The 23494-nt window shown below is 45.3% G+C and overlaps 1 protein-coding gene across 10 annotated transcripts in view; it reads right to left on the bottom strand.

Annotated features, from left to right (window-relative positions):
- The window catches only part of erich3 (glutamate-rich 3), a 75170-nt gene that overhangs the window by 27305 nt on the left and 24371 nt on the right, over positions 1–23494 (bottom strand). For 9 of the 10 annotated variants that reach the window (XM_059983664.1, XM_059983665.1, XM_059983670.1 and 6 more), the window contains 2 exons: positions 4476–4547; positions 1254–1382 (listed from right to left, as the gene is read on the bottom strand). In XM_059983664.1, coding sequence (XP_059839647.1) covers positions 1254–1382; positions 4476–4547 — 201 coding nt within the window. The remainder of the gene's footprint in view (positions 1–1253; positions 1383–4475; positions 4548–23494) is intronic. The other variant, XM_059983672.1, reaches the window with a different exon arrangement.

Genomic DNA, 23494 nt, shown 5'->3' with positions numbered 1-23494 from the left:
TAGTATTTGAAAAACTGATGAATCTGGAGAGAACTGAGCAGGTATTTTTCCATCACAACTTTTGATCATGTTGAAAGGAGTCTGGGTTTCCTGGTGCTGCCTGTGAAGCTCCCAAATATGTCAGTGACTTTACCTGGAATTCAGTGAGCAACACCACGAGATGGCCGGATAACACTGTCAGTGACACCCAGGAGTGATGGTAGAAGCAGAATGATAGTGGGATTTAGACAGACACATGAACAGGAATAATGATCACATCCAGGCAAATTAAGTTGACTCCTGATCAGCACAGACTTGGACAGCCAAAGGACCTGTTCCCGTGCCATTTCGAGAGGACCCGACTGTAAAAGCAGGGAGGTGATGCTGGGGATTTATAAGGCATTGGTCAGACCACCTTTGGAGTCTTGTGAGCATTTCTGGGCCCATCTGAGAAGGTGTGCTGGCAGTGAGGAGGGTCCAGAGGAGGTTCACGAGAATGACAGAGTGGAGGTATGTAAGGTCCTGCTAGCCTGCAGGTCACACCTGGGCCCCCCAACTCAGGGAGGGTGAAGCCACGGGAGCTGGTGGTGGATGGTTGTGTGAGCAGCTTGTACATATCACGTCCTGGTTATGCAACCACTGACACCAGGCAGACAATCTCTGAACAGCACTGATAACAGCTGGGGTCACCCGTCTTGTAAAGACACTGCCCAGAAAAAGGCAATGGCAAACCACTTGTGTAGAAAAGACCATGATTGGCCATGAATGAATGATGAACTTATCAGATGTGTTTGATGGCTCTAGGCCTGTACTTGCTGGATTTTGGCAGAATGGGGCGGGGGGGGGGGGGGTGAAATCTCATTGAAACCAATCGCATATTGAAAGGCCGAGATAGAGTGGATGTGGAGAGGATGTTTCCTATAGTAGGGAAGTCTAGAACCAGAGGGCACAGCCTCAGGAATAAGGGACATTATTTAGAACAGAGATGAGGAGGAATTTCTTCCGCCAGAGGATAGTGACCTGTGGAATTCATTGCCACGGACAGCTGTGACGGCCAAGACATTAGGTAATGTTTAAAGCAGATGTTGATAGATTCATGATTACAGAAAGAAGGCAGGAAGATGGGGTTGAGAGAAAAAATAAAGCAGGCTCAAAGTGCTGTCTCCTAATTTTGCTCCTATGTCTTATAGTCACAGTCTCACTTGATACACAGCGATCATTCCCCCCTCCCCGCCTCCACCCCCACTGATGGCTTTCCATGAATCCGTACATACGGAGGTGGAGGGACTGGGCTGCATCACGTTTGGCCCTGACAGGCTCCTTTGGCAGTTCCGAGAAGCAGCAGGCGGTCGGGGCGACAGGAACGGAACGAGGTCTTCGTCAGGTCTCCTCTTGCGGTCAACCTGCAGCAACAATGAGACGCATTAACAACCAGGACAGAAGAAACACCCCACCTGGCCTTCACACCAACCTGTCAGTCGACTGAGAAACAGGGCAAAGGTTGAGTAGTGGTAGGGGTGGAGGAGAGAGTGAGGAGAGGAATTCAGGAATGGACAGAGGGCCCAGTTACAGGGAACACAGTTCCATTTAAAGGGCTCACAGCAGAGGAATGTTGACTGACTTCTAACTCCACAGTTCAAAGTAAATTTATTATCAAAGTACGAACACGTCAACACATACCACCCTGAGATTCAATCTCTTGTGGGCATTGACAGTAAAAACACAAAGAAATGCAGCAGATCATTGGAAAACAGTGTACAAGACGGATAAATATCCAACATGCGAAAGACAACAAACTGCAAATACAGAAGGAAGAAAAATAATAATAATAATAAAAAAGCAATGTCAAGAACATGAGATGTTGTCCTTGAAACTGTGTTTCCAGCTGAGATGAAGTTGGTTCAAACCCTCTCCCCGACTCCAGCACAGAATCAAGATGGATAAGAATGTCAAAGGACTGCCCCGAAAGAGGATTAATGAAACAAACGGGTTTAATGGATAAAGTGATTCAAAATCACTCTTCATCAGAGGAAAGATGTGGAAGCTTTAGAAAGGGTGCAGAAGAGATTTACTAGGATGCTGCCTGGATTGGAGAGAATGTCTCATGACGATGGGCTGAGCGAGCTCGGGCTTTTCTTTCTGGAGTGAAGGAGGATGAGAGGTGACTGGAGAAAAGTGTACAAGATTATAAGAGGCAGAGATCGAGTGGTCAGCAGAGACATTTTTCCAGAGCAGAAATGTCCCTTCAGCCCACAATGCTGTGCTAAATATTTAATTACTTTAGAAATTACCTAGGGTTACCGATAGCCTTCTATTTTTCTAAGCTCCATGTACATACCTATCCAGGAATCTCTTAAAAGACTCAATCATATCGACCTCCACCACCGTCACCGGCAGCCCGTTCCATGTACTCACCACTCTCTGCATGAAAAAATCTACCCCTGACATCTCCTCTGTACCTACTTCCAAGCACCTTAAAACTATGCCCTCTTGTGCTAGCCATTTCGGCCCTGGGGAAAAGCCTCTGACTATCCACATGATCAATGCCTCTCATCATCTTATACACCTCTGTCAGGTCACCTCTCATCCTCCATCGTTCCAAGGAGAAAAGGCCAAGTTCACTCTATCTATTCTCATAAGGCATGCTCCCCAATCCAGGCAACATCCTTGTAAATCTCCTCTGCACCCTTTCCATGGCTTCCACATCCTTCCCGTAGTGAGGCGATCAGAACTGAGCACAGTATCCAAGAGGGGTCTGACCAGGGTCCTATACAGCTGCAACATTACCTCTTGGCTCTTAAACTCAGTCTCATGATTGATGAAGGCCAATCCTCCATACACCTTCTTAACCACAGAGTCAACCTCTGATCCCTCTGATCCTTTACACTGCCTTACCATTAATATTATATTCTGCCATCATATTTGACCTACCAAAATGAACCACCTCACATTTATCTGGGTTGAGCTCCATCTGCCACTTCTCAGCCCAGTTTTGCATCCTATCGATGTCCTGCTGTAACCTCTGACAGCCCTCCACACTATCCACAACACCCCCAACCTTTGTGTCATCATCAAGTTTACTAACCCATCCCTCCACTTCCTCATCCGGGTCATTTATAAAAATCACGAAGAGTACAGATCCCTGAGGCACTCCACTGTTCACTGACCTCCATACAACTACATCTACAACCACTCTTTGCCTTCTATGAGCAAGCCAATTCTGTTTTCACAAAGCAATGTCCCCTTGGATCCCATGCCTCCTTACTTTCTCAATAGACCTTGCATGGGGTACCTTATCAAATACCTTGCTGAAATCCATATACACTACATCTACGGCTCTACTTTCATCAATGTGCTTAGTCACATCCTCAAAAAATTCAATCAGGCTCGTAAAGCTGGACCTTATCCTGAGATTCATTTTCATGCAGCATTTACAGTAGATATAAAAAAACATAAGCAATAAACCACACATGAAGTCTGACAAGCTTGTGCAAAATACAAACTGTACAGATACAAAAAAAAATAAATTAAAACAAAAAAATTAATACTGAGAAACATAAATTGTAGAGACTTGGAAAGAGAGTCTGTAGGTTGTGGGAACAGTTCAGTAGTGGGATGAGTGAAGTTACCCCTCTGGTTCAAGAGCCTGATGGTTGAAGGGTAATAACTGTTCCTGAACATGGTGCTGAGAGTCCTGAAGCTCCTGTACCTCCTTCCTGGGGACAGCAGTGAGAACAGAGCTTGGACAGTCTCAGTAAATGATAGGGTAGTTGTAGTTCAATGTAGTTCTTGTATTGTCCATGTAGCAGCATGGTCCAGAAAAATGCTGTCTCATTTTTACTGTGTACTGTACCAGCAGTTATGGTCGAAACAACAATAAAATGCAACTTGACTTGAAAATAGTCTCTGCTTCACTCACCTATGTTCTTCATGTGAGAAAATCTGGTGTGTCTAGAAAAGCTGAGTACTGGAGGGCATGGATTTAAGGAGAAGGGGAACAGTTTACAGGAGATGTATTGTGATAGGAGTCTGGAATGTGCTGCCAGGGGTGGTGACAGATGCAAAAGAGGTGTTTAAAAGACTGTTAGATAGAGAGTAACATACAGGAAGAGGAAGCAGATGGACCATTCCCCCACCCCACCATTTTAAAGGGGCTTCTTCCCAGTCCTGATGAAGGGTCTCAGCCCAGCACGTCAACTGCTTATTCCCATCCATGGATGCTGCCTGACCTGCTGAGCTCCTCCAGCATTTTGTGCGTGCTGCTCTAGGGATATAGACCATATACTGGCAGCTGGCATTTAGTTTTGTTCAGCACAGTCATTGCTCTGAAGGGCCTGCTCTATGGTCTGTGAGATGGTCTCCACTACCTGCTGTGTACGGCACTACCATGGGCAAACACCCAGTCAATGAAACTGTAATGCTGAGTTCCAACCTCCTACAACCCCAGTAAACACAACCACACGAACCAACGCACAGAACAGAGGCATAAACACAACCTTGATGCACTGGACACGGTCTCCACGAGACAAATCCTCCAGCCTCCTCTGGATCTCCTGCTGATGCAAACGCTGGTGGGGGAGAACAAGCTTAAGTTCAGTTTATTGCAATTCAGCCACACACATGAACAGTACACCCCCAAACGAAACAACGTTCCTCCGAACCAAGGTGCACAACACAGTACATATCTCACAACCGTACACATGTACACTCCCCAAACAAAACAACATTCCTCCAGACTGTCGTGCACACAGTAAATACAACTCACACACATCTGTACACATGTATACCCCTGAATGAAACAACGTTCCTCCGGACCAGGTGCACAACACAGTCACACAATATAACTCACATACAACACAAGCTATGTGAATTGTTATCACAAGCTATAGACTCACTTTCAATGATTCTTCATCTCATGTTCTCAAATTTATGTTTAATTATCATTATTATTTTTGAATTTGCACACTTTGCCCTTTGCACATTGGTTGTTTGCCCATCCAGTCGAGTGCGTTCTTTCATTGATTCTATTGTGTTTCTATTGTGAATGCCCACAAGAACATGAATCTTGGATTGGACATGGTAACAGTTGTACTTTGATAATAAATTTATTTTGAACTTTGAAATTGATAAATTAATATTACTACAAATAAATTAACAAACAATAAAATATATTGCAGAAGATTGACATTGGGCATAAGGTGTATTTACGATACAAGTAATAAATGTGGAGGGGTTACCACACAGAGCTCTTCTTCCCTCATATCCAGAAGACATAGGAGCAGAATTAGGCCATTCAGCCCTTCAAGTCTGTTCTGCCATTCCATCATGGCTGATGTTTTACTCCTCTCGACCCCATTCTCCCGCTTTCTCCCCATAACCTTTGATGACCTAACCCATCAATCTCTGCTTTAAACATTAGCAGCAGTTCACTGACAACCAAAGGCTTGCACTGCTCCAGAGCACGGACCAAAACAGCCAATCTGCGCACAGAAAGATTCCACTCCACAGGAGCACCACCTCTCCACAGTGTGAACCTCCTCAGTGGGGTCTCCCATCCTCCTGATGTCAGTTAGTAGAGATGGCGGAGGGAGCGTTGCACTGAGGGAACATGGTGCTTTAGTGGGACTATATTGATAGGGCTTATCACCTGAAATAAGTTTATTGAAAGTTGTGTGCCAAGAGCTGTAATGTCTCTCGCAATGGGATGAGCTGGTATTAGACCATTGGAACAATGCAATAAGCTGGAGACAGAGGTTAGAGCGGAAGTGAGATGACATGGAGTTTGGGTGAGTTATGAACAGTGCAGAAGGTTATCGTACATTACAATGCGGCTTTGACAGGACGCAGAGCCGGACTAACAATTGGCAGATGGAGTTCAAGCAGGGAAGGTGTGAAATTATTAACTTTGAAAGCGTGGATTTAAAGGCTGAATACAGGGTTAAAGGCAGGATTCTTAGCAGTGTGGAGGAACAGACATCTTGGAGTTCATGCCCATAGATCCTTCAAAGGGGCATCACAAGTTGACAGGGTGGTACGATGTGTTAAGACCATAAGATATAAGAGCAGAGTGAGAACATTTGGCCCATTGAGTCTGCTCGGCCATTTCATCATGGCTGATCCATTATTCCTCTCAGCCCCAATCTCCTGCCTTCTCCCCTTTATACCTTGACCAATTGAGTATCTATCAACCTCTGCCTTAAACATTCATAAAGGCTTGGCCTCCACAGATTCATCACTCTCTGGCTTAAGAAATTCCTCTTCATTTCTGTTCTAAAAAGATGCCATTTTATTCTGAGATGGTGTCCTCTGGTCTTAGACTCTCCCACCACAGAGATATCCTCCCCACATCCACTCGATCAAGACCCTTCACCGTTCAATAGGGTACAATTAGGTCACCCCTCATGCTTCTGAACTCTAGTGAATACAGGCCCAGAGCCATCAAATGCTCTTCATATGACAAGCCATTCAATCCTGGAATCATTTTTGTGAACTTCCTTTGAACTCTCTCCAGTGTCAGCACAGCCTTTCTAAGATAAAGGGCCCAGAACTGCTCACAAAGGACTCTCAAGTCCCTTTGCACCTCAGATTTTTGAACATTCTTCCCATTTAGAAAATAGTCTACCCTTTTATTTCTTTTTCCAAGGTGCAAGACCAGACACTTCCCAACACTGCATTCCATCTGCCGTTCTCCTAATCTGCTGAAGCCCTTCTGTAGGCCTCTCTACTCACCCAAAATTACCTGTTCCTCCACCCATCTTAATGTCATCACAAACCTTGCAATGATGTCATCAATTCCATTATCCAAATCATTCACAGATAATGCAAAAAGTTGCAGTCCTAACGCAGACCCCAGTGGAATACCACTAGGCATCAGCAGCCAATCACAAAAGGCTCCCTTTATTTGCTTCTTTGCCTCCTGACAAACAGTCACTGCTTTATTCATGTTAGGATCTTTCCTGTAATGCCTGGGTTCTTAACTTGTCAACCGATTCTCTTTTGTCTATCCTGCAGGTTATTTAGTCTAAACTCAGTCTGACCTCAGTGGTTGGGAAGTGTTGGAGTCTGTTATTCAGGATGAGGTTTCAGCATTCTTGGAGACTAATGATAAAATAAGTCAAAGTCAGCATGGTTTCTGTAAAGAAAATCTTGCCTAACAAATCTGTTCATCAAGGAAGTAACAAACAGGGTGGACAAAGGAGAGGCAGTGGATATCATGTACTTGGATTTTCAGAAGATATTTGATAAGGTGCCACACATGAGGCTGCTTAACAAGATAAAATCCTGTGGTGTTACAGGAAATATTCTGGCATGGATACTGTAAAGTCTTACAGGCAGGAGGCAGCGAATGGGAATAAAGGGGGCCTTTTCTGATTGGCTGCCGGTGACTAGTGGTGTTCCTCAGGGGTCAGTATTGGGACCACTACTTTTCACATTGTTTGTCAATGATTTAGATAATGGAATAAGTGGCTTTGTGGCAAAGTTTGCGATGATACGAAGACAGGTGGAGGGGTAGGTAGTGCTGAGGAAGCAATGTGATTGCAGCAGGGCTGAGACAAATTGGAAGAATGGGCAGAAAAGTGGCAGATGGAATACAGTTGGGAAATGTATGTTAATGCATTTTGGCAAAAGGTACAATAGGGAAGACCTTTTATCTAAATGGGGGGAAGGTTCAAACATCAGAGGTGCAGAGGGACTTGGGAGTCCTCGTGCAAGACTCCCAGAAGGTTAACGTACAGGTCAAGTCTGTGGTAAAGAAGACAAATGCAATGTTGGCATTTATTTCAAGGGGAATAGAGTATGAAAGCAAGGAGATAATGCTGAGCCTTTATAAGACTCTAGTCAGGCCACACTTGGAGTATTGTCAACAGTTTTGGGCCCCATATCTCTGAAAGGATGTGTTGTCATTGGAGAGAGTCCAGAGGATGATTCCAAGAATGAAGGGGTTAACATGTGAGGAGTATTTGGCAGCCTTGGGCCTTTCTCTTTCTCTTCACCATCTACACCTCGGACTTCAACTACAACACAGAGTCTTGCCACCTTCAGAAGTTTTCTGATGACTCTGCCATAGTTGGATGCATCAGCAAGGGAGATGAGGCTGAGTACAGGGCTACGGTGAGAAACTCTGTCACATGGTGCGAGCAGAATCATCTGCAGCTTAATGTGAAAAAGACTAAGGAGCTGATGGTGGACCTGAGGAGGGCTAAGGCGCCAGTGACCCCTGTTTCCATCCAAGGGGACAGTGTGGACATAGTGGAGGATTACAAATACCTGGGGATACGAATGGACAATAAACTGGACTGGTCAAAGAACACTGAGGCTGTCTACGAGAAGGGTCAAGAGCCGTCTCTATTTCCTGAGGAGACTGAGGTCCTTTAACATCTGCCGGACGATGCTGAGGATGTGCTATCAGGCTGTGGTGGCCAGTGCTATCATGTTTGCTGTTGTGTGCTGGGGCAGCAGACTGAGGGTAGCAGACACCAGCAGAATTAACAAACTCATTTGTAAGGCCAGTGATGTTGTGGGGGTGGAAATGGACTCTCTGACGGTGGTGTCTGAAAAGAGGATGCTGTCCAAGTTGCATGCCATCTTGGACAATGACTCCCATCCACTCCATAATGTACTGGTTAGGCACAGGAATACATTCAGCCAGAGACTCATTCCACTGAGATGTAACACTGAGCATCATAGGAAGTCATTCCTGCCTGTGGCCATCAAACTTTACAACTCCTCCCTCGGAGTGTCAGACACCCTGAGCCAATAGGCTGGTCCTGGACTTATTTCCACTTGGCATGATTAACTTGTTATTTAATTATTTATGGCTTTATATTGCTATATTTTTTCACTATTCTTGGTTGGTGCGGCTGTAATGAAACCCAATTTCCCTCAGGATCAATAAAGTATGTCTGTCTGTACTCACTGGAATTTAGAAGAATTCCAGGGGATCTCATTGAAACCTACTGAATATTGAAAGGCCTAGATAGGATGGATGTGGAGAGGATCTTTCCTCTACTGAGGGTATCCAGAACTAGAGGGAACAGCCTCAAAATTGAGGGGCAACCTTTTAGAACAGAGGTCAGGAGGAATTTATTTAGCCAGATAGTGGCAAATCTGTGACGTGCCCCGCCACTGACTGCGGCGGATGCCAAGTCTGTGGGAATACTTAAGGCGGAAGTTGATTGTTTCCTGATTGGTCAAGGCATCAAAGGATATGGCGAGAAGGTAGGTGTATGGGGTTGAGTGGAATCCGAGATCAGCCATGATGGAATGGCAGAGCAGACTGATGGGCTGAATGACCTAACTTTGCTCCGATGTCTTATGGTGACCTCTTTCTCATGATTTGATTTCATTTTTTTACCAACAGAGCCAAGTCATCTCCTCTGCCCACCTACCTGTCCTTTTGATACAGCACCAATCTATAACTGTGCTACAAGTTCATCAACCTTATTCCGTACACTGCACCCATTCAAATACAACACCTTCTGTCCTGCATTTCCCCTTTATAATTTTGTCCATCTTTCACATTGCAACTGTTGACTACAATTTTGCCCTGCCATCAGCCCCTCCTCGCTAGGAGTCTCACTACACATTGCCTCCGTTTGTAAACCAACTACCTCACCTTCAGCACTCAGGTTCCCATCCCCCTGCTGAATTAGTCTAAAACCTCCCGAACAACTCTGTCAAATCTACCACAAGGATATCGGACCTTTTGGGTTCAGGTGTAACCCACCCCTTTTGTACAAGTTGTACATTCCCCAGAAGAGATCCCTGCCCTGTGCACCAGTTCTTCAGCCACACATCCTCCTGCCAAATTATCCCATTCTTACCCTCACTAGCACAAGGCAGAGGCAGCAATCCAGAGATTACTACCCCAGAAGTCTTGTTTTCAGCTTTCTACCGAGCTCCCTAAAATCTCTCTTCAGGACCTCCTCACTTGTACACCTAGGTCATTGGTGGCAATATGTACCCAGACTTCTGGCTGCTCAACCTCCTCATTTAGAATGCCAATCTAAGATATCCTTGATCCTAGCATCTTGAAGCAAAATGCCATCTGTGTACCTCTATCACACTCAGAGAATCGCACCTCTGATCCTCTAACAATGGAATCTCCTATCAACACTGCGACCCCTCTGCTCTTCTGAGCCATGACACCGGACCAGGGACCCGGTCACTGCAGCTTTCCCTGGTAGATCCTCTCCCTCAACAGTATCTAAAGTGGCATACATATTATTGAGGGGAAGGGCCACAGGTGAACTCTGCTCTGGCTGTGCAATTCCCTTCCTTTTCCTGACAGTCACCCAGTTATCTATCTTCTGCAACCTGGGGGTAACTACCTCCCTGTAGCTCCTGTCTCTCACTTCCTCATTCTCCCATATGAGTCAAAGGTCATCAAGATGCAGCTCCAGTTCCCTAAATATATTCTCTCGGAGCTGCAACTCAATGCACCTGGTGCTGATATGTTAATCCAGGAGACGGGAGGTCTCCTTGCCTTCCCATATCCCATACACAGTACAAAACATCGCCCCTGGAGCCATTCTTACTAATCTACTCTGCCCTAACAGAGGAGGCATGAACAAAAAAGAAGAAAAAGACAAGGTTGTCAGATACTCCACCTTGCCCAAGCCTGATGAGCCGAAGCCACTCCAAATATTGGCAGCTGAAAGAATTTGCTCTGCTTGCATCTGTGTTAACTTCACTCGCCCTTTCTAATTGAAACCCCTTTTTACCAGGCGATGAGTATCATGAATAAAGCGGATGAGCATAGCGCATGAATCAGCTATGATGTTGTGGCCATTACAGAGTCTAGGATGGTGCAGGGGCAGGAATGGCTGCTTCAAGTGCCAGGTTTTAGATGTTTCAGAAAGGGCAGGGAGGGAGGCAAAAGAGGTGGGAGAGTGGCACTGTTGATCAGAGATAGTGTCATGACTGCAGAAAAGGAGGAAGTCATGCAGGGGTTGTGTACGGAGTCTCTGTGGGTGGAGGTTAGGAACAGGAAGGAGTCAATAACTCTACTGGGTGTTTTCTTATAGACCACCCAATAGTAACAGGGGCATCGAGGAGCGGATAGGGAGACAGATTCTGGAAAGGAGTAATAATAACAGGGTTATTGTGGTGGGAGATTCTAATTTCCCAAATATTGATTGGCATCTCCCTAGAGTAAGAGATTTAGATGGAGTGGAGTTTGTTAGGTGTGTTCAGGAAGGTTTCCTGATGCAATATGTAGATAAGCCTGCAAGAGGAGAGGCTGCACTTGATCTGGTACTGGGAAATGAACCTGGTCAGGTGTCAGGTCTCTCAGTGGGACAGCATTTTGGAGACAGTGATCACAATTCTATCTCCTTTACTATAGCATTGAAGAGGGATAGGAACAGACAAGTTAGGAAAGTGTTTAATTGGAGTAAGGAGAAATATGAGGCTATCAGGCAGGAACTTGGAAGCATAAATTAGAAACAGACGTTCTCAGAGAAAGGTATGGAAGAAATGTGGCAAATGTTCAGGGGATATTTGTGTGGGGTTCTGAGTAGGTACATTCCAATGAGACATGGAAAGGATGGTATGGTACAAGATCTGTGGTATACAGATCTGTTGTAAATCTCATCAAGAAAAGCTTACGAAAGGTTCAAAAAACTAGGCAATGATAGAGATCGATAAGATTATAAGGCGAGCAGGAAGGAGCTTAAGAAGGAAATTAGGAGAGCCAGAAGGGGCCATGAGAAGGCCTTGGCGGGCAGGATTAAGGAAAACCCCAAGGCATTCTATGAGTATGTAAAGAGCAAGAGGATAAGACGTGAGAGAATAGGACCAGTCAAGTGTGACCGTGGGAAAGTGTGTATGGAATCAGAGGAGATAGCAGAAGTACTTAATCAATACTTTGTTTCAGTATTCATTACGGAAAAGGATCTTGGCGAATGTAGGGATGACTTACAGTGGACTGAAAAGCCTGAGAATATAGGTATTAAGAAAGAGGTTGTGCTGGAGCTTTTGGAAAGCATCAAGTTGGGTAAGTCACCAGGACCTGACTGGATGTACCCCAGGCTACTGTGGGAGGTGAGGGAGGACATTGCTGAGCCTCTGGCAATGATCTTTGCATCATCAATGAGGACGGGAGAGATTCCAGAGGATTGGAGGGTTGGGGATGTTGTTCCCTTATTCAAGAAAGGAAGTTGGGATGGCGCAGGAAATTATATGCCAGTGAGTTTTACTTCAGAGGTTGGTAAGTTGATGGAGAAGATCCTGAGAGGTAGGATTTATGAACCTTTGGAGAGGCATAATGATTAGGAATAGTCAGTATAGCTTTGTGAAAGGCAGGTCATGCCTTATGACAGTCATGCCTTAAGCACAGTGATGAAGGTAGAGCAGTAGATGTAGTGTATATGGATTTCAGCAAGGCATTTGATAAGGTACCCCATGCAAGGCTTACTGAGAAAGAAAGGAGGCATGGGATCCAAGGGGACATTGCTTTGTGGATCCAGAACTAGCTTGCCCACAGAAGGCAAAGAGTGGTTGTAGACAGGTCATTCTGCATGGAGGTCAGACACCAGTGGTGTGCCTCAGGGATGGGTTAATAAATTTGCTGATGACACAAAGGTTGGGGGTGTTGTGGATAGTGTGGAGGGCTGTCAGAGGTTACAGCGGGACATTGATAGGATGCAAAACTGGGCTGAGAAATGGAAGATGGAGTTCAACCCAGATAAGTGTGAAGTAGTTCATTTTGGTAGGTCAAATATGATGGCAGAATATAGTATTAATGGCAAGACTCTTGGCAGTGTGGAGGATCAGAGGAATCTTGGGGTCTGAGCCCATTGGAGACTTAAAGTTGCTACGCAGGTTGACTCTGTGGTTAAGAAGGCATACAGTGCATTGGCCTTCATCAATCGTGGGATTGAGTTTAAGAGCTGAGGGGTATGTTGTAGCTCTATAGGACCCTGGTCAGACACCACTTGGAGTACTGTGCTCAATTCTGGTCATCTCACTATAGGAAGGAAACCATAGAAAGGGTGCAGAGGAGATTTACAAAGATGTTGCCTGGAATTGGGAGCATGCCTTATGAGAATAGGTTGAGTGAACTCGGCCTTTTTTCCTTGGAGCGACAGAGGATGAGAGGTGACCTGATAGGGGTGTATAAGATGATGAGAGGCATTGATCATGTGGATAGGTACAAGGACAAGAAAGGAATGGAGGGTTATGGGCTGAGTGTGGGCCAGTGGGACTAGGTGAGTGTAAGTGTCGACATGGACTAGAAGGGCCGAGATGGCCTGTTTCCGTGCTGTAATTGTTATATGGTTATATGGATAGTCAGAGTCTTTCCCCAGGGCTGAAATGGCTAGCAGGAGAGAGCATAGTTTTAAGGTGCTTGGAGTAGGTACAGAGGAGATGCCAGGGGTAAGTTTTTTTTTTCAACAGTGTGGTGAGTGTGTGGAATGGGCTGCCGGCGGCAATTGTGGAAGCAGATACGAGAGGGTCTTTTAGGAGACTCATGGATAGCTACATGGAGCTTAGAAAGATAGAGGGCTATGGGTAAAGCCTAGGTAGTTCTAAGGTAGGGACATGTCCGGCACAGCTTTGTGGGCCGAAGGGCCTGTATTGTGCTGTATGTTTTCTGTGTTTCTATGTCTCTAGAGACGTGGCTTACTAGCCGCTCAGCGTTGAGAAAACCACCTTTCTCAGACTCCATATATCTCAGATAGATATGACTAAACCCATGAGATTGAAACCCTGGTTTGAGTGAATACTGTGTGATTTATTGCCCCATGCAATCGCCTGTCGGCAAGAAAGAACAGATTGTACACTGCACACAATGATAAAGTATATTTATGAATATTAACTTAACAGAAGAGTTATTAAGGAAAAGAAAGAAAAAAAAAACAAGGGCCCACTATAATTACACAGATTGGAGCTCAAATCTTCCAAAACCGATCTCTGATAGAATTCCCCCTCCTGGGCACCACCGTGCTTTCCTGTTGGATTGAATCCTACTTGAGCTTCATATCTCTCCATTCCCACCGAAAAGGACCGTGTCCAGTGTCCATCAGGAAACCTCTCCCCCAGCATTCTCTAGAACCTCCTCCCAGTTCCACCCTCCTGACTGGACGACACACCATCCCCAAGCATCTTTCATTTTTAACGGCAATCCAAACTCTGCTTTTGCCTTGCCTCTGTCTTCTCCATGGCAGAACTCTGATGAAATCCGTACAGACTAAATCAAGTGGCTCCGCACTCCGCAAATGGGAGAAAGGAGCAACCGTCATGGGCAGCGTCTTCCTCCAAATACATCTAATGCACGACCTACAGGACTCTTCAACCTCAGGCTTCATTAAAGACCAGTAGAACTCATCTCTGACCAATCAACAGGTCTTGTCAAATTCTAAATGACCTGAATCATCATGAAGTGACTTCAACACAATCCTCTGATATTCTTAGGCAGAACCAACTGGGAACGCTGAGGCTGTCTGAAGGACACGTGACCTGGTATAGAAACTGGTAGCAGAACTCCAGTTTGTTCCAGTCTCTCAGAAGTAGAGGCATGGCAGGGTGTTTCCTCTTTTCAGCTTGGGCCATATCCCCTTCCATAACAGCTGACCAAACAGTACCTATACAAGGATCATCTCGCTGAGCGGCGGCCACTTCCCCAGGACTCAACTCAGGTAACTGCTCTGTACTCAGAGCAATCAGGTTGCAGTGAGCCTGTGGAATGGCACAACTAGAAGCTCCCAATGGTTCACCGCTCCATCCTGCCCTTGCCTCACCTCTGTCTTCTCCGTGACAGAACTCTGACACATTGCTTTAAGTCCAGGTGCAGGAATGCTCTCCCACTCTCTGTCCATTTCCAGCCTTTATGCGCACATTGGGACAACGCATCCGCACCAATATTCCGGTTTCCCAGTCAGTACTTCAGGCTGAAATCATAGGCAGACAACACCATCAACCAATGATGGCCTGTGGCATCCAATTTCTCCAAGGTCAGGATACAAGTCAATGGATTGTTGACCATCCTCACCTCAAACTTGGCACCATATAGATAGTCACTTAACTTATCCACTACAGCCCATTTCAATGCCAGAAACTCCAATTTGTGTGCGGGGTAATTTCACTCAGAGGGTGACAGTCTCAACTGTGTGCCGATCGTGATATAGCCCTCTCGGCTGGCATCTGTATATAATTCATATGGCAAATGGGGGTTTGCAAAAGCCAACACAAGCACTTTCATCAGCAGCTCCTTCAACACCTGAAAGGCCTCTTCACATTTCACATCCCATCTTGCTCCAAAGGGCTAAGATAAACTTTACCATTTTTTCCTTTCATCATCCTCCCATTCTTCCTCAAGAGAGGGTAGCTGCACAGAAGCTGATTCACTTTCGAGTAGTCCTTCACGAACCTTTGATAGTACCCATGGAATCCAAGGAATATGAGTGGAAGGCGCTCACATTCTTGGGCCTTGGCCATGTGGTCACCGTCACTATCTTCAGCAGATCTGTAGCTAATCCATCCCACCAGACTATGTGCCCAAGCCCAATGTAGTTGACAGATGTCTCGCAGAACTGGTAATTTGTCCAGTGACCCTAACCCTAACCCTTCATCTTTAAGGTGACCGAACACCTTCAGTAACTTTGCCTCATGCTCTTCCAGGGTGGATCCAAACAAAATGAGATTATCCGGTACATTAGCACCTGAAGCAAGTTCATATAACCATATCACCATATAACAATCACAGCACAGAAACAGGCCATCTCGGCCCTCCTAGTCCGTGCCGAACTCTTAATCTCACCTAGTCCCACCTACCCGCACTCAGCCCATAACCCTCCACTCCTTTCCTGTCCATATACCTATCCAATTTTACCTTAAATGACACAACTGAACTTGCCTCTACTACTTCTACAGGAAGCTCATTCCACACAGCTATCACTCTCTGAGTAAAGAAATACCCCCTCGTGTTTCCCTTAAACTTCTGCCCCCTAACTCTCAAATCATGTCCTCTCGTTTGAATCTCCCCTACTCTCAATGGAAACAGCCTATTCACGTCAACTCTATCTATCCCTCTCAAAATCTTAAATACCTCGATCAAATCCCCCCTCAACCTTCTACGCTCCAATGAATAGAGACCTAACTTGGTCAACCTTTCTCTGTAACTTAAGTGCAGAAACCCAGGTAACATCCTAGTAAATCGTCTCTGCACTCTCTCTAATTTATTGATATCTTTCCTATAATTCAGAGACCAGAACTGCACACAATATTCCAAATTTGGCCTTACCAATGCCTTGTACAATTTTAACATTACATCCCAACTTCTGTACTCAATGCTTTGATTTATAAAGGCCAGCGTTCCAAAAGCCTTCTTCACCACCCTATCTACATGAGACTCCACCTTCAGGGAACTATGCACTGTTATTCCGAGATCTCTCTGTTCCTTTGCATTCCTCCATGCCCTACCATTTACCCTGTATGTTCTATTTGGATTATTCCTGCCAAAATGTAGAACCTCACACTTCTCAGCATTAAACTCCATCTGCCAATGTTCAGCCCATTCTTCTAACTGGCATAAATCTCCCTGCAAGCTTTGAAAACCCACCTCATTATCCACAACACCTCCTACCTTAGTATCATCGGCATACTTACTAATCCAATTTACCACCCCATCATCCAGATCATTTATGTATATTACAAACAACATTGGGCCCAAAACAGATCCCTGAGGCACCCCGCTAGTCACCGGCCTCCATCCCAATAAACAATTATCCACCACTACTCTCTGGCATCTCCCATCTAGCCACTGTTGAATCCATTTTATTACTCCAGCATTAATACCTAATGACTGAACCTTCTTAACTAACCTTCCATGTGGAACTTTGTCAAAGGCTTTGCTGAAGTCCTTATAGACTGCATCCACTACCTTACCGTTGTCAACATTCCTCGTAACTTCTTCAAAAAATTCAATAAGGTTTGTCAAACATGACCTTCCACGCACAAATCCATGCTGGCTACTCCTAATCAGATCCTGTCTATCCAGATAATTATTAATACTATCTCTAAGAATACTTTCCATTAATTTACCCACCACTGATGTCAAACTGACAGGTCTATAATTGCTAGGCTTACTTCTAGAACCCTTTTTAAACAATGGAACCACATGAGCAATACGCCAATCCTCCAGCACAATCCCCGTTTCTAATGACATCTTAAAGATCTCCGTCAGAGCTCCTGCTATTTCTACACAAACTTCCCTCAAGGTCCTGGGGAATATCCTGTCAGGATCCGGAGATTTATCCACTTTTAAATTTCTTAAAAGCGCCAGTACTTCCACCTCTTTAATTGTCATAGGTTCCATAACTTCCTTACTTGTTTCCCACACCTTACACAATTCAATATCCTTCTCCTTAGTGAATACCAAAGAGAAGACATCGTTCAAAATCTCTCCCATCTCCCTCGGCTCCACACATAGCTGACCACTCTGATTCTCTAAGGGGCCAATTTTATCCCTCACTATCCTCTTGCTTTTAATATAACTGTAGAAACCTTTCGGATTTACTTTCACCTTATTTGCCAAACCAACCTCGTATCTTCTTTTAGCTTTTCTAATCACTTTCTTAAGATTCCTTTTACATTCTTTATATTCCTTGAGCAATTCCTTTACTCCATGCTGCCTATATCTATTGTAGACATCCCTCTTTTTCTGAACCAAATTTCTAGTATCCCTTGAAAACCATGGTGCTTTCAAACCTTTAACCTTTCCTTTCAACCTAACAGGAACATAAAGATTCTGTACCCTCATAATTTCACCCTTAAATGACCTCCATTTCTCTATTACATCCTTCCCATAAAACAACTTGACCCAATCCACTCTCTCTAAATCCCTTCGCACCTCCTCAAAGTTAGCCTTTCTCCAATCAAAAATCTCAACTCTAGGTCCTGTCCTGTCCTTCTCCATAATTATATTGAAGCTAATGCTATTGTGATCACTGGACCCAAAGTGCTCCCCAACACATACATCTGTCAGCTGACCTATCGCAATCCCTAACAGGAGATCCAACACTGCCCCATCTCTAGTCGGTACTTCTATGTATTGTTGCAAAAAACTATCCTGCACACATTTCACAGATTCTAAACCATCCAGCCCTATTACAGAATGAGCTTCCCAGTCTACGATTGGAAAATTAAAATCTCCCACAATCACCACCTTGTGTTTACTACAAATATCTGCTATCTCCTTACACATTTGTTCTTCCAACTCACGCTCCCCATTAGGTGGCCTATAATACACTCCTATCAGTGTTACTACACCTTTCCCATTCCTCAATTCCACCCAAATAGCCTCCCTAGAGGAGATCTCTAATCTATCCTTCCAAAGCACCGCCATAAGATTTTCTCGTACAAGCAATGCAACACCTCCTCCTCTGGCCCCTCCTACTCTATCACACCTGAAGCAACTAAATCCAGGAATATTTAGTTGCCAATCACACCCTTCCTGCAACCATGTTTCACTAATAGCTACAACATCATAATTCCAGGTATCAATCCATGCTTTAAGCTCATCCACCTTTCTTACAATGCTCCTAGCATTAAAATAGATACATTTAAGATACTCTCCACCTCCTCCTCTCTTTTCATCCCTAACAAAGCATTCAAATTTATTATCCTTTTCTTTCTTCTCCCCTACATCCCCTATAGCCCCAACAATTTTCTTCATGACGTGCTGGAAAGTAGCCAGTTCTCCTGATATGCCCTGGGGTATCCTTTCAAACTGAAAGAATCCAAGTGGACATATGAATGCTGTCTTCTCCTTGTCAGCCTCACTCATGGGAGTCTGATAATACCCACTCCTTAGGTTCAGAACACTGAACCATTTTACTCCACTCAGGCAGGCCAGTGTATCCTTGATCCTCGGAACAGTATACTGTTCGGGGACCATGCGTCGGTTCAGAGTCTGATAGTCAACATACATTCCTACCTTCCCATTCTTCCTCCTCATCACCACAATGGGGGATGCATAGGGACACCTGGACTCAGTGATAATCCCAGCTTCCTTCAGCTTCTGCAGAACATCCTCCACCTTGGTGGGTGCCAGTCGCCAAGACCTTTCTCTGAAGGGGGTGTCCTCTGTCTCTTGAATGGTGTGGTGAGTACTCTTGGAACAACCCACATCAAACTCATCAGTAGAAAAGACATCTTCAAACTTCAACACCTTCTCTGTCAATCTCCTCTTCCAAACTCCAGTTACCTGGGAATCACCAAAGGTGAATGACTTGGCTGTCAATTTCCCCTTTCCAGGAGATGGCTTCTTTCCTGCTTGTCTCACGGGAAAACTAGACATGACAGTCACTGAAAAAAAGTGTGCCACTGGCATTCCCTCCCTCTTCAAGGTGCTACTGACGATCACGGTCATCCTGTTTACTTGTACAGCTTTTGCAGTTTGGGCCACATCAGTACCCAGCAGGTAAGTGTGACTCCTCTTCTTGGTCTTCTGGAGCATCCACCAGGAGGTTTCCCATCACTCTAGTTACTTCCCCAGGCTGTAACATGACAGTTTGGACTGGGTGTACCACACAGTTCCTTGTTTCTGCTCATCATTCAGCCTAGGATGGGCCTGCACCTCCTCAACAGCAGCTCTAAGCACAGCCCTCTTCAACTTTCTCCCTGTAGGCTCCCACTAGTCTCCTTACAATAGGAGTATTGATCCCCACAAGAACTGAAGCTTCACCCTTCTGGACCAGGTCTAGGCAAACCAACACTAACGTATCAAGAATCTCAGCTACTCCCACACCTGCCTCCGAAAACTCCAGCTTCACCAAGTAACCACCATATAGGTAGTCACCAGTACTAAAGTGGCATCAATGACAAATGCATCAAATACCAGTTGTAGAGGGATCTGTACAGCAGAGTAACCTGAGAATCTGTGTCAAGTATGGATCTAGCAAAAACACCCTCAATCCATATGGATACACTGGAGCTTGGCCCCACGAAGCCTTCAGCAACAGGGCTTTTCACTTTAGTGTTTTCCTCGATATATTGACTGGAATGTGTTCCCCCCGAGATGACAGGCCATTCCCTCACTGGTTTCTCTGAAGTTTCCTGATTTCCCTTCTGCTTAAGCACCCGTGGGCTCCCTTTCCGAAGGTTTTCCCATCCTTCACACCACAGTTGTAACAGGCAATACCGGTCACTCCCTTTTTCAAAGGACCCCGTTCAATAGCAGCCCTCTGCTTAGTATGTCCCATCAGTGGGCCAGGCTCCCTATCGACTTTGTCATGCTTGGTGACAGCACCCACTGATACCAACCGAGATACCTCGATTCTCTAATCATTCACAAGATCCTGCAAAACACCCACCTGTGTGGCTTTAGGGTCGCTTCAGCAACAGAGGCTACCACCAAAGGACTGTACCCTGCTGACAGAGGTCTCCTGCTCCTCCATTGCATTTTCCTCTTCCCTAACTTCTCTAATCAGCTCAACAAACAAGGGAAGGGGGCTCTTCTTACAGGATATTCAGAGGCTTCAAGTGATCATGTCCTGTGATTGTACAGCCTTTGGCACTTGGTCCATCCTTAATTGACTCACCTCAGCCAGCTGAATGACCCCTTTACACCACAAGTCTCTCTAGCCGGAAAATGTAAGCAGGAAGCTTCTCCCCCTTCTCCTAAACCCAGTCAGAAGCTCCATCAGGCTTCCTGTCATGCCAAAAACACTTTCTAACACGTGAACGTAGTCTGCTTTCAAGGACCTCACCCCCTCGGAGGCCGGACCCTTCAGGCTCTCTACCAGTCACTGTCTTTTTACAACATCAGAATACTGACGCTCATCCAGCATCTGCCCAAGGCTCATATTCCTCCTCCCCCTTGGGGGTGAGCTTCTGTCCCGAGAACATTATCAGCCTCCGATAACTTTGACTCGCTGCCGGTGCACTTTGCCATTTATCCACCAGGGACATAATTGCTGATACCAACTAGGAATGGATAGTCAGAGGCTTTTCCCCAGGGCTGAAATGGCTAACAAGAGAGGGCACAGTTTTAAGGTGCTGGGGAGTAAGTACAAAGGAGATGTCAGGGGTAAGTTTTTTTACGCAGAGAGTGGCGAGTGTGCGGAATGGGCTGCCGGTGACAGTGGTGGAGGCGGATACAATAGGGTCTTTTAAGAGACTCCTGGATAGGTACATGGAGCTTAGTAAGATAGAGGGCTATGGGTAATCCTAGGTAATTTCTAAAGTAAGTACATGTTCAGCACAGCATAGTGGGCCGAAGGGCCTGTATTGTGCTGTAGCTTTTCTATTTCTATGAATTTTCACCCCTTGCTGGAGGACTCATTAGACCTTCCACATCAGACAACCCCTGTTCCTCACCTTGTAGAAATGAGATGAACTTGTCTTTAAAGTCTCCGCCCTCAGCTACAGGAACCGGTTTCTAATTAAGCACTCTGACACCTACACTCACCTCTTGTATGGACAGCCCATGGCCCCACCTCTCTGGATACTCCAATGGTACCAGGCAGATCCACTCCTGTTATGTCAGTGTTGGCTAAACCAACATCACATCTTTCTCCTCTGCTTGGACCAACTGCTGTTCCATGATTGTAACCTTCTTTAATACTTTAACCTAATCAACAACTCATCTGGGCTGCTGATATCCACCCCACTCAGAACACAAGCACTAGCTACAGGTAATCTGTTTGAATCACACCAACTCTTAACCCTGTGGCATCCATAACCATGTACCCGGATCACCTTCCCACGATAGTTAACAGAATTAATCTCAAAACCTTTAATCAATTCTTAGAGCAATCACACCATATACAACAATTTCAATCCTGGATGAGCCCTCACAATGAAACCCCTTTTACTGGCTGTCTCTAGAGAGGGGGCTCATTAGCCCCTCGCTAACAGCCGCCAGACTCCGCGACGAGGAACCACCTTTCTCAGACTCCATGTGACTTGGCTCCTGCCAAACCCATGAGCTTGGGATGTCTCACCCACCCAAACCCTGGTTTGTGTGATCACTATGTGATTTACTGCCCCATGCATTCACCCATACACTACATACAATTACAAAGTATATTTATGAATACTAATGTAACCAAAGAGTTATGAAAGAAGAGAAGGGAAAAAACAAAAGCTCCACAATAATTAAACTGTCAAATGTGCACAGGTTGGAGCTGAAATCTTGCAAAGGCCAATGTACTCATGGCACCAACTCCTACTCACCGATGTCCGATAAAAACCCCACTCTTAGGCACACTTTCCCACCAGATTGGTTGGTTCTCTCGAGCTACTCTCTCCATCTCCCACCAAAAAGACCTTAACCCACCTGAGTGTTTATCAGAAAACCTCTACTCCAGCATACTCTATAACCTTCTCTACGTTCCGCTCTCCTGATTAGATAACACAACATTCCTAAGGATCCCTTATCTTTAATGGTAACCTAAGCACTGCCAGCAGAACACACGGCTTCTACAGAAAATTCGTTACATGAAATACCCTTCAGTAAAATCACCCTCTCTGTTCATTGGCTGCTGTTCAGCTCAGAAACACCTTCATTAGTTGGGGGATCGAGTTCAAGAGCCATGAGGTAATGTTGCAGCTCTAGAGTGGTTAGACCACTCTTGGGATTGTTGTGTCCAGTTCTGGTTGCTTTGTTATAGCAGGGATGTGGAAGCTTTAGGGATGGTGCAGAGGAAATTTACCAAGATGTTGCCTGGATTAGAAAGTATATGAGGATAGGGTGTGAGAGCTTGGGCTTTTCACTTTTGAGTGAAGGAGTATGGGAGGTGACTTGATAGAGGTGTACAAGATGATAAGAGGAATAGATCGAGTGGACAGCCAGAGAATTTTTCCCAGATCAGTAATAAGACCATAAGACCTAGGAACAGAATTAGATCATTTGGCTCATCAAGTCTACTCTGCCATTCCATCGTGGCTGAGTTATTATTCCTCTGAACCCCATTCTCCTGCCTTCTCCCCATAACCTTTGATGCCCTGACTAATCAAGAACCTATCAGCCTCAGCTTTAAATACGCTCAATAACTTGACCCCTACAGCCGTCTTGGGTAATGAATTCTACAGATCCACCACCATCTAGCTAAAGAAATTCATCGTCTCTGTTTTAAATGGATGTTCATGTATTCTGAAGCTATGTCCTCTGGTCTTGGACTCTCCCACTGTAGAAAATATCCTCTCCACACCTGCTCTATCTCAGCCTTTCAATATTCGAGCATTCTAATTGGTCACATCACCATCTGGTAGAGGGACCACTACACAGGATCGGAAAAAGCTGCAGAGAGTTGTGAACTCAGTCGGCTCCATCAAGGGCTTTAATCTCCCCAGCATCGAGGCCATCTTCAGAAGGGGATGTCGCAAGGCAGCGTCCATCATTAAGGACCTCCATCACCAAGGGCATATTCTCTTCTCATTGTTACCATCAGGGAGGAGGCACAGGAGCCTGAAGACACAATGTTCTTCCCCTCTGCCAGATTTGTGAAGGGTCCATGACCATGAGCACAAACAATCTATGATGTAAAAAGAATTGGTCCCAACACGG

Source organism: Hypanus sabinus, chromosome 11, assembly GCF_030144855.1.
Source record: "Hypanus sabinus isolate sHypSab1 chromosome 11, sHypSab1.hap1, whole genome shotgun sequence".
Lineage (NCBI taxonomy): Eukaryota > Metazoa > Chordata > Chondrichthyes > Myliobatiformes > Dasyatidae > Hypanus > Hypanus sabinus.
This window is presented reverse-complemented; position numbering and strand designations above follow the sequence as displayed.